Below are 11,977 nucleotides of genomic sequence, written 5' to 3' on the forward strand. Positions count from 1 at the left end.
TCCTTTAGCTCCATGCTAAGCAATAATATTCATAACATCAAGGGATTTGTTAATTAATTAATTAATTTTTAAATTTACATCCAAGTTAGCATATAGTACAACAATTATTTCAGGAGTAGATTCCAGTGATTCATCTGCTATGCTCATCCCAGCAAGTATCCTCCTTAATGTGCCTTACCCGTTTAGCCCATCCCCATACTCATGATCCCTCCAGCAACCCTCAGTTTATTCTCTATATTTAAGAGTCTTTTATATTTTGTCCCCTTCCCTGTTTATATTATTTTTGCTTCCCTTCCCTTATGTTCATCTGTTTTGTGTCTTAAATTCCTCATATGAGTGAAGTCATACAATATTTGTCTTTCTCTGACAAATTTTGCTTAGCATAATACCCTCCAATTCCATCCACATAGTTGCAAATGGCAAGATTTCATTCTTTTTGATTGCCGAGTAATACTCCATTGTGTGTGTGTGTGTGTGTGTGTGTGTGTGTGTGTACCACATCTTCTTTATCCATTCATCTGTTGATGGGCATTTGGGCTCTTTCCATACTTTAGCTATTGTTGATAGTGCTGCTATAAACATTGGGGTGCAATAACATCAAGGGTTTTACAGACCTACTGGTGTTTTTTGCTCAATACACGTTAAAATCAATAATTACAAACATAGTTCCCAGATTCCCTTGAAGTTCAACCCTGATATTTCCTTCATACCCAACCCTCAGCAGAATCTGGGCACCTAGCATACACAGACTTGAATTGAGCCATTGGCTTTGACACCCAGGAGCCTCTGAGGGCATTTGAAGGGATTGCAGTGAGGCATTCAGAGAGGAAGATTTGGTCCAACAGCACAGTGAAGCCCTGAGGGTAGATACCTAACTGCCTCAGTGAGCCCTGGTCTGCCCTCTGCTAGATGGGGGGGGGGGGGGGGGGGCCCATTGAGCAGAGCCCACCACCCTTTTCTTAGGTCCATGCGCCCTCTGGTGGCTGGGTTTTCTGGCTCTGTACACTGGGGGCTTCTGAGCTCCTGTTTTCAGGCTACTCAGTAGGGGACCCTCTACTTCCGCCTCCTTTCAAGGAAGGAGGAAGAGGTCAGATTAGCTTTAGGCTCAAGACTAAGGAACAGATATGTGCTGCTGAGGCTGGGACTCAGGCTGGGCTGAGTTGGGAGCAGCAGTCTGCAAGCCAGGCTGAAACCACCAAAGGTCAGACCAAGAGGGGAAGGAGAGTGATGGGTGGGAGCAGGGACTTTTGTTTTCTACAGAAGGTCACCAATACAAAGAAAAGCACATTGGTGGCTATATACAAATAGGACAATTTACCTTAAATGGGTATTTTTAGAGGAAAATAAAAAACATTCCAATATAAATATTTTAAAATTAAGAGCAGGGAACATCAAACTGTGCTGAATAAATACAACACATAATGGAAAATGTACTTCAGTTCTTATATTACACCCAGGTATGGGAGAGAAGTGGGGGTGGTAGCCAGAAATGGCCAGGAAAGTGTCATGCTTTTGCAGAAAGCAACCAAGGAGGGGACTGGGACGGGGCACAGACACAGACACTGTCTGTCTAAGCTGACATCCAGATACTCACACAGGTGTGTGTTTGCACACACATGTGTGCACGTACACACACACACACACACACACACACACACCCAGAGCTGCATGGCACACACACACACACACACATACACCCTGAGCTGCATGGATATTCTTTCTGTCACTCTTTCATCTTTTTCTCAATGAGCAAAGTGTGTTTAGATGAGAAGAGACCAATTGCTAAACAGACCCGCACAGTCCAGTATGCAAGAAAGTCTCACATAGAAGGCTGTGGTAAGCTTGCGAACTGAGTATCAGAGGAAGAAAGAGTGATCCAGGCAAAGGGAACAGCATGAGAAAAGTCCTAGAAGCCTAAGAGAATGTAGACATTCAAGGAACCACAAAAGCTCATGGGTGATTCAATTCAAAGATGTCTGGGGAGAGGGTGGGAGCAGAGCCCTGAATCCTGCATCTCAACACAGTGGGTTCCCCACATGACCCACATGAGTCAGCTGCTTTGCACTGGGGAAAACCAGGTCCAAGATTCAATGTCTGCCAGGTTGATGATGTGAAATCAGGCACCCGTGGGGGCTGGACAGAAGGTAAACCACATTCTAGGGAGAAAGACTGCAGATTTCTTACTATAACCAAGGAAATGTTTTTCAATGCAGTCTTCCCCCTTATTCTGGGCCCAGTGCCATTCTAGGGCAACAAAACTAATACCACTCTGGCTTCCAGCATGTAGGGAAACTTAGCTCCTTCATGTAGCCTTATCTATAAGCATCTGGGCAAGCAACTGGTTGGCTCCCCAAGGACTCCACTTCCTGGGGGCTCAGTCTGTCTTGAAGTGAAGGGGCTTAGTTAGAGCTTTTCTTTCAGCTCAGCACCCAAAGGGGAAGCATACACAGAATGCTGTTCAATCATGAATGCCACCTCCCTACTGCTCCCACTCTCAAGGACCAAGTCTAAGCATGGGTAAGATGGGTTATAGATCCCTCCAAGTGAGTCTGCCCCTGGTTAAGATTTGTTACTATAAGGTAGGGAAGAGGCCAAGAAAGTACATTAAATGTAAAATAATTCTGGCTAGAAGAACAAATTCCAATGAAAATCAATGATGACACCTACATCCAGGCAAATTGGACTACATCAAAATTAAACACTTCTGTGTATAAAAATGTACAATCAACAGTTAAAAAGCAACCTATGGAATGGGGGGAAGAATTGCAAATCATATATCTGATATCAGTTAACATCACGAGTATATAAAGAACTCCTACAACTCAACATTTAAAAAAACAAACAACATGACTGAAAAATTTGCAAAAGACTAAATAGACATTTCTCCAAAAAAGATAAACAAATGGCTAACAAACACATAAAGAGATGCTCAACATCACTATTTATAAGGGAAATTAATATACGACTACAATGAGATACCACCCCACACCCATCAGTATGGCTACTGTTAAAAAAAAAAAAAACAGGAAACAAGTATTCGTGAGGATGTAAAGAAGTTAAAATCCTTGTGTGCTGTTACTGGGAATGTAAAATGGTGCAGTTTCTATGGGAGACAGTATGATGGGCCCTCAAAAAATTACAAAAATAGGATTACTATATGATGCAGCAATTCTACTTCTGGTTATAGTCTCAAAAGAAATGAAAAAAAGAAATTGGGCAGACATTTGTGTACTCATGTGCATAGCAGCATTATTCACAGTAGCCAAAAGATGGAAACAACCCAAGTGTCCATTGATAGATGAATGGAAAAACAAAATTTGCTCTATCTATACAATGGAGTATTATTCAGCCTAAAAAAGGAAGGAAATTCTGACACATGCTACAACATAGATGAACTTTAAGGACATTATGCTAAATGAAATAAGCCTGTCACTAAAGGATAGATACTGTATAGTTCTCCTTGTATGAGGTATCTAAAGTAATCAAGTAATAGAAACAGAAATTAAAACGATGGTTGCTAAGGGCTAGCAGGGAGAGACTATGGGAAGTTTTGTTTAATGAGGAGAAAGTTTCAGTTTGGGAAGCTGAAACATTCTGGAAATTTGTTTCACAACAATGTGCATGTACTTAACACTATAAAATTGTACACTTAAAAATAGTTAAGATGGTAAATTTGATATGTATTGTACCGTGATTAGTAGATAGAGAAATAGAGACATAGAGAGATAGATGACAAATAGGCAGAAAGATAGGTAGGTAGATGATAGAGATAAGTGGTGTGCACAAAGGCATCTAAATCTGCATCTAGAGCTTCTTGCTCACTAATTAGCACTTGTCCTTTGGATTCCTGGTCAAGTGGTACCCACTCAAATATCTGCTTCTCCAGAAGATCGTCCACGAATCACCAGACGTAGTGTTTCTGTCAAGACCTGGATACTGGCAAATGGAAACTTAAGAGTTTCAGTGTGTTCACTTACTGCCCCAGTAATTAAACATTTTCTGAAAGCCTGACCTGGGCGAGGCATGTCCCCAAGGCTGAAGGCAGAGCAGTGAAGGACAGTGTCTTGGCCCTGCCCTCAAAGAGCCCACAGTCTGGAAGGGAAACCAGAAAACCAACCATACAGCAAATAGCCAGGACACAGACTAGCAAGTGCTGTGGGAGCCTAGAGAGGGGATGATTGACTGCATATGTGGGAGCTTTCTCTGAGAAGGTGGTGCCTGAGCTGAGTCCTGAAGGACAAGTCAGGCTTAGATAGACAGCAGAAGACAGCAGAGAGAGTGTTCCAGGCAGGGTGAGTCCTGGATAAGAGGAAAAAAAGGGGAGAAAAGGAAAGAATGTGAATAGCAGAGTTGAGCAATAACCACTAGTTTAAATTAATTTATTAACTTATAAGCGCCTCTACTGCAGATATGAACTTGAAGAGCCTCCCACACACTGCCATCCTCAGGGCCTCTTCAGTAATGTTCTGTATAGAGGGGTGATGGCCAGAGCTCCCACCCACCTCCTTCTCCAGGTGGCATTTCCTTGCTCCTCACTCCCTGCCTTGGAATGGACCAGGAACAAGGAGAATAATCATCTCCCTGGTCCAGAGAAGCATGCAGAGACCTTACTCCTGGATGGCAACATTAAAATGGATGGACAGACTAGGACTTGGAGTGCCTGATGGAGTGGCACCCCTAAGAGAACCCTCTTCTACCTGCCCCCCTCCTTTCCTTGCCTTGGGATACAGACACTGGGTACCTGTGCTGTCTGTAGTCATTTCTTGAACTACATACATGTGCAGGAAAATGGGGATATTCACAACACATATTAGAAAATCAAGGGCCAGAACCAAATGGGAAGTGGCTATGTGCAAAGGACCCGGGAGAGAGGGCAGTTTCACATTAGGGTACACACTGTCCTGCAGATTTGCTTCTTCAAAACAGATCATTGCCCAGGCTTCCAGCCCTAGGACAGACCCCTTGAAGACAGTTCATATGCTCCTCTCTTTCTTCCTCAGACTTGGACAGTCTAAAGCTCCTGGAAACTGAGCCAACATGGTCTACTTTGTGCATAAGCTTGGCTATTAGCTGGACCTGGAGGAGGGCTCCTAGATGATTGAGCCAAAAACCTAGGACAGAGAGGCTTTGGGGAGAATTCAAGAGGGTAATGCATACAAATATGGACACCTACACAGCTCTTCTAGTTCCTGGGGTCAAGGACAAGGCTGGTAAGGCAGTTGGGCCCAAGACCTTATGGCTTATCAACAGCAGCTGGCTCAGGGCTGTTCATCCCATCTGACAGGTAATCATGGTAATCATCTTCATTGTTCTGCTTCATCTTGGTTTCCAGAATGGTGATGCGCTGCTTAAGTTTCTGCTGGGCTCCCGTGTACTCAGCCAGCAGGCGGCCAAAGCGAGTGTGCAAGGTCTCCATGTTTGTCTCCAGCTGCTCTAGTTTCTCCTGCACGTCTACCTCCATGCTGGCTGCCACCTCATTCTCATCTAGCAGTCCCTCCTTTATCAAGATCTCCCGGCCCCTCTCCTCCAAGACCATCTTGGCATCAGGGTACTCAGTCACAGCTTCCATAAGATCATCCTTGGATAAGCAAAAGAGATCTGAGTAACCAAGGCTGCGGATATTGGCTGTGCGTCGATTGCCCATTTTGCTGCCCTTAATGTTAAGGATACTGATCTCTCCAAAGCAACTCCCGGCTGAGAGCAGGGCATATTGAGTAACACCATCATCAGCCACTACTGCCAACTTGCCCTCCTTGATTATGTACATCTCCTTGCCAATATCACCCTTGCGGCAAATATAATCCCCAGGGCTGAAGACCTGAGGACGAAGCTTCAATACCAGCTCCACCAGCAGGCCAGCCTCACAATCCTGGAAGATGCGCACTTTTTTGAGGGTGGATAGATGGACATTGATGGCTATCTCAGCCCTCAGCTTTGCTGGCAAGTTCTTGAGAACTTCCCGCTCATCCACACTCTTCTTATTGGTCCACAGGTAGTCAAACCACTTAATGACCTTGGCTTCCATCTCCTTACTGACCTTTCGGAACTGCATGTAATGTTTGACAGCATCAATCTTGGCCTGGAATTCAGCCCGAGTGGCATTCATGTTGGAGATCATAGAGCCCACATTCCCCACGATGGTGGCAAAGATGAGGACACCAATCAGGAAGTCAAAAATGACAAATAAGTACTCCTCATCCTTTACAGGAGGTGGTGTCTCCCCAATGGTGGTGAGTGTCAGTGTAGACCAGTAAAGGCAGTAGATGTATTCCCTAGCCAGGTAACCATACTCAGGGTCAGTGATATTGGGATAAACCCAAGTGTCAACTCCAAAGCCAATGGACTTGGAGATGGCATAGTAGATGCAGGCATTCCAGTGGATGATGACCAAGATGTAAAGGACCAAGTTGCTGATTCGGAAGATGTTGGGGTAGCTGGTGCGTGTCTCAGTGCGGTCAAAGAATTCAAACATGCGGGCAAAGTGTAGCAGGCGGTTAAAACGCAGCTCAGGGCTGTGGATGCCCACAGCAAAATAGATCAGATCCGTGGGAATGATAGAAGCTACATCCAGCTTGAACTGTAGGGTGTGGATATAGTTGTCCCGCAACTTCTTTGGATCTTTGACCAGCAGCCCCTGCTCCAGAAAGCCTAGTAGAGATGCAAATCAGTATATCAGCTCTGCTCTCAAGCCTGTCCTTCCTAATTGGTTAATGTTCAGCAAGGGAGAAACTGTGCATTCAACCCTCATTCCTAAAGAGAGGTATAGGAAATTCACATAGCAAAGCTAGCATGAAGGACCCCAAGAGATGATCCCAAGGTCTAAACCTCACTAGGCACATGGGGACTGTAAGATTCAAAGAGGAGTAGACACCAACCCGAGTCCCAGCCAGGCAGTTGAGTCTAACACTGTGTCAAGAGAGCTTCCTGAAAATGTGGACTCAGGATTTTGGACCTATGGGTCATGCTCCTGCCTGTGCATCACAGTTATTCACTTACCTGTGCGCAGTCGGATGAAGAGGTCTGCAATGTATACCACATCTGAGAAGTAGTCCAGCACTAGCCACACTAGGTAATAGGTTTTCTGTAGGTCACTGAAGCAGGCTCTGTAGGAAGACAGGACTGGACTTCACCCTCAAAGCCAGTCAAGGATCCCTGGAGGCCTCAAACTGAGTGCCCACTGACTGCAGGTCTTGGGATGGCTACCAGGATGCTGATGATTCACAGTCAGTCTGGTGTCATGCAGAAACTTAATGACAAGCAACTTTTACTCCAACTCTTATTATTGCATAGATATCCCTAAATAAACATCTACACTGACCATTACTTGTCTATCTCATCCACTGAACCATGAATGCCAAGAAGACAGAGACTACCTCTGAGTCATTACTGCATGCCCCATGCTCTAGTCCAGAGCACCAGGATTTGACAAGTGTGAGTTAAATGAAAAACGAGTCATTGGAAGTATGAACTATAATACACAGCTGAATAGCCTCCATGCCCATCTTTTCAACATACACCTACTGAGAGCCCAATACAGAGCACTGGCCAATCCATGTCAGAGAGAAGATAGTAGTTGGGCTTAGCCTAAAGGTAGTGGTAATGAAGAAAGGTTGGAGGATGCAGGACAGTTTTAGGAGGAATTAACAAGACTTGGTGACTGAATGGGTAGAGACCTAGGATATGGACATAATAGGAGATAGAACCCAGGATGATGGCCCAATGATTGTATTAGTCAAAGGGAAAAGCAGTTAATTCTAACTACTTGGTCGCATTTCACATAAAAGCCCAACCCCCTCCTCTGCTGCACAAAGTCTACAGAATAGTCCTGTGACTGCCTCATGCTCACTTGGAGTCCTCCAGCCACACTAGGCCATCCTGAGACAAGGTTTTGATACTTGTTCCTCCTTCCCAGAAAGTTTCTTTCACCAACCTCATGTCTCTTGGGCATTTGTTTTGTTCATATTTGCTGCCAGTGTCTCCCACTAGCCTGAGAGCTCCAAGACAGCCGTGACCTGATGGATGTTCAGTCAAATCCTTGCTGAATGAATAACTGAAGTGGGGGATGGGGTGGAATGGGAAAGCTACCTGTAGAGAGTGGCTTTGGAACTGAAATTGTGAGAAGAATCTCCATAGGCTAAAAATAGGGAGAGGGAATTTTCTCTTGAGGCAAGAACATGTTATTATCCAAGAGTAGAGAATGCTAGGGCTGGGGTTTGTCCAGAAGGTAGAGCTAGTGAGAAGGCCAGGTCCAGAGGGCCTTGAAGGCTACATTGAGGGCTTGAACTTCATCCTGTCAGCAATGAGGGACAATTGAAGGGTTTGTGAGGAATGACTGACAATCAAATCCCAGTTTATACAAAGCATACTAGTTGCAAGTGTGAAGGATGCATTAGAGGGGACAAGAGTGACTGAAAGAAATGGGTGCAAGGCTGTTGTACTTGTCCCAGGGAGAAAGGAGTGTGGCCTTACCAAGGACAGTGTTGGTGTGGATGGAGAAGTAGGAACAGATTATGGATACCAGGAAAAGGATAGAGATGAAGCTTTAGTAGCATATTAAACTGGAAGGTGGGAGGGGGCATTGAGGGTTAATAGGGCATAGGGAGGTGCCATTGGCAAGCAGAAAATTCAGAAAGAAGGCTGAGCTGGAATGAGCTCTGAGTCCATAGCTGAGACTGGTATTCTCTCAAACCCAAAGCCTGTGCCCTGGGCTTCTTTGGCCACTCCCTCCCAGATCCCTCCCTGCTCACCTGGCCACCAGCAGGCACCAATTGTAGAGGACAAGCATAGCAATGACAAATAGCCAGCGGTAGTACCACTCCCCAGCTGGGTCCAAGACAAATAGTTCAAATTTCTTCCTGAGGAGACAGACAGAGGCCAGGCTTGGGGACTAGGTCCCCAGTGTGGCAGCACCCCAGCTCCCAGAGGCTAGGGGTCCCTTAAAAAGTAACACTTATGAGGATGTATAGAGTAAGGACTGAGTTGGCTCAGGGCCTCATTTTCAGAAAGCCACAACTTGGTACTGGGCATCTGAGTAGAGGTCACATAGATAAGAGTCACCCTTCTTCCTATTTTAAACCCGCATAGGCCCATTGGCTCCAATGACTTATGGAGACTCCTTGCTCAGAGGGCAAGGCAAGGGGCAGTGTCTTTATTGGGGTTGGCCTCAGGACCTAGGGAGGGACTTCCACAGGATGGTAATGAGGGCTCAGGGATCCCTCCTGGGAAGAAAGAGGAACTCCAAGCAAGTGAGTGCCATGTGCTTCCTGCCCACCCCACTCTCCTTGTTTGGTCTCTGGCCTCCAGCTCCCAAATCACTTTCCCAGAAGCTACGTCCTGTCTTGGCAAAAGCTCTTTTCCTCCACTGGCCAGAATTGTGGAATGCCGGCTTGGCCAGACATCCCCAGTTGCCTACTCATTCCTCAAAGAATAGACCCTCTGGTTCCACCTCTCTGCCCTCCCTACTCCTTCCTGTGCAGTTGTTCCAGGCCTTCCTTAGCCAGTTAGCCCCCAGTATGGCCTCTCCAAAGGCCCACCTCTGTACCTACATTGGCACTGGTGTGGTCATACTCTCAGCAGCACTCCCCAGTTTCACCCTTCTCTGCATTTACTGACTGCTGATACTGAGAGGGGCTGGTACATATTTAGGTGCCCTTGCTATTTGCCTCATTAGCAGCAAGAGTACATATGAAAAAGGGCAGCTAAGGGAAGAAAAGCCACCAGGGGCTCCCATGGCAATTGGCCCCTGGAAGTTGGAAAGTTTGTGAACAAGGAAAATGGAAATGTACTGGAGTTAAAACCATAGCAGGTCTCCTCTGCCAACTCCTTTACCTGTCATGGCAGGGTTTGGTATAGACCCCAGTCTGTCCCTGGTGATGGCATAAGAAAGGTCACCAAACCCTACAATTGCATGCTTGGGAGTCCCTCCAGTCCCAAAAGCTGGAAAACTATACTTGGTGCCCTCGCCCTCGCCGTCCTTGTTGCGTTTGCCATCGTCTTGCTGTGTTGTCACGGTCTGGAGCTCAGGCCCACGGAAACGTTCCAGGAATGAGTCAGGTCGAGGTTCTTCCTCACGGAAATTCTTGTTGGCCCACTCTCTGATGATCCCCACCAAGCGGACAATCCTAGAGATGACAGGGAGCATGAGCCAGAGAGGAGAATCATACTGTTCAGAAAGGACCCGGGCCCAAGAGCTCACTATCTGTTGAGGGAGATGGAGAGGAGACCCTGGAAACAGGCCAGTCTATGATGTCCCCCATGCTAAGAGTTGGGAAGGGGGCCAGCACTGAGGGCAGAGAGAAGTTCAGGTATGTCTCTGAATGCAGCCTGAGGGGTAAGGGATAGCTCTGAGAAGACTCCCTGTAGGAGGTGCCATGTCAGTTGCTTATGAAGAACAAATAGGTGGTTTCGAGCAAGATAAAGATTGTGCTAATGGAGGACAGGCCAGGAGGAAGATTGGTCTAAGTTTCTTGATTTCCCTATGGAGCCTTATGACTCTGGGCTGCAGATCTCAAGGTCCTCTACTTAGACCCTTTTGCTGGAAAAGATTCCCCCCCCCCCCCTCTCAATGAGCAGACAGACAATTCTAAAGGGAATGATCCACTGACCACTTCTAGCTTGCTCACAGGAGCCTCTTCAGAAAAAAACTGCTTCCTAGGGATCTTGGCAGAAAGGCTCAGTTGGAGTGAGACAAAGAGACTCATGGTAACCACTCTGATAGGCCCCATGGGCAAGAACAGGTAGCAGGAGGGCAGTGGTGGAACCCACCTGCGGAAGCCACCCCTCCCCCGCTGGGGGGCATCCATCTCCGCCAGCCTCTGCAGTTCTGAGGAGGTGTCATCATCGGCTGTAGATTGTGGCCTGTAGAGGAAGGAGCAGAGTTGACCAAGGTTTCTCTGGGCATACTTTGTCTCCTATTATACTTTTATCTCCTGGAAGGTGCTTAGAAATCCCATGGTCCCTTTAGAGGGTAACTTTAAGCCAAACATTGTTTGCTCTGTGGCAATAAGGCAAAGCTGGGAGAAAGGAGAAGCCTCCAGGTCATCTCTGAAACCATCCAATCCAATAGATTCACCTGCTGTTTGTCCTGTTGTCATCTTTGCCATTGGCCTTGATGGCAGGAGGTGCATGGAAGTTGTGGTTATTGGCTGGGGAACTCTTCACACCATTGGATTTTTCTGTCATCCTCCATGTATGACTGATATCCTCACCTGCTAGAGAGATGGCCAAGAGGAAGCTCACAGACAATCTTAGATACCATATAAAGTAGAAGAGTTGCAGGTGAGCAGTGAGAACAGAACCAGGGCTCACCTGGCAAACCTCAGCATTCCTGGGTACTGCTATGGCAATGCAGGACAGGGGGATCCAGCACTGCCTAAGTACCAGGCTCTAAACACCAAAAGGTGATGGTTCTGTCCCCACCATGCCCGGTAATTTAAAAGGAAACAGGAGTAAATTGCAAAATGTGTTTATTTTTCTTTTACTGCAGTGAATTTTTTGATAAATTGACTATTAATGCTAAAATGGAACAAAACAGCGGCGCCTGAGTGGCCCAGTCAGTTAAGCATCCAACCCTTGATTTTGGCTTAAGTCATGATGTCACGGTTCGTGATATTGAGCCCCATGTCTGGCTCAGTGCTGACAGCATGGAGCCTGTTTGGGATTCTCTTTCCTTCTCTCTCTCTCTCTCTCTCTCTCTCTCTCTCTCTCTCTCTATCCTCTTCCCCTTTCTCTCTCTCAAAATAAAATAAAATAAAATAAACAAAAAAATAGATAAAAACTGTCTAAGACATCTTCTGGTGCTTTGGCTTTGCAGATGTCTTGCGCATGCTTACACTGCTGAGCACCTCCAAACCAGCCACTGCCCCAAAACTCCCGCCCCATGGAATGAGATGTATCTCCTTGGCCCAAAACAGCTGCCACCTCCCCTGGCTCTCTGACTCTCCTGACCCAAGACCACGTTAAAACTCATGCTCCTCAG

At 46.3% G+C, this 11,977-nt stretch overlaps 1 protein-coding gene across 1 annotated transcript; it reads right to left on the bottom strand.

Annotated features, from left to right (window-relative positions):
* Positions 1 to 4,797: 4,797 nt before the first annotated feature.
* CNGA2 (cyclic nucleotide gated channel subunit alpha 2) lies at positions 4,798 to 11,207 on the bottom strand. The gene is made up of 6 exons (XM_040467339.1): positions 11,072 to 11,207; positions 10,765 to 10,857; positions 9,951 to 10,121; positions 8,748 to 8,855; positions 6,997 to 7,103; positions 4,798 to 6,648 (listed from the first exon to the last, which is right to left on the bottom strand). Exons 1-6 carry the CDS (start codon positions 11,179 to 11,181, stop codon positions 5,234 to 5,236), a joined length of 2,004 nt encoding a protein of 667 aa, XP_040323273.1. The 5' UTR covers positions 11,182 to 11,207; the 3' UTR covers positions 4,798 to 5,233.
* Positions 11,208 to 11,977: the final 770 nt, after the last annotated feature.

Source organism: Herpailurus yagouaroundi, unplaced genomic scaffold (genome assembly GCF_014898765.1).
Source record: "Herpailurus yagouaroundi ecotype Mexico unplaced genomic scaffold, PumYag 67440, whole genome shotgun sequence".
NCBI lineage: Eukaryota > Metazoa > Chordata > Mammalia > Carnivora > Felidae > Herpailurus > Herpailurus yagouaroundi.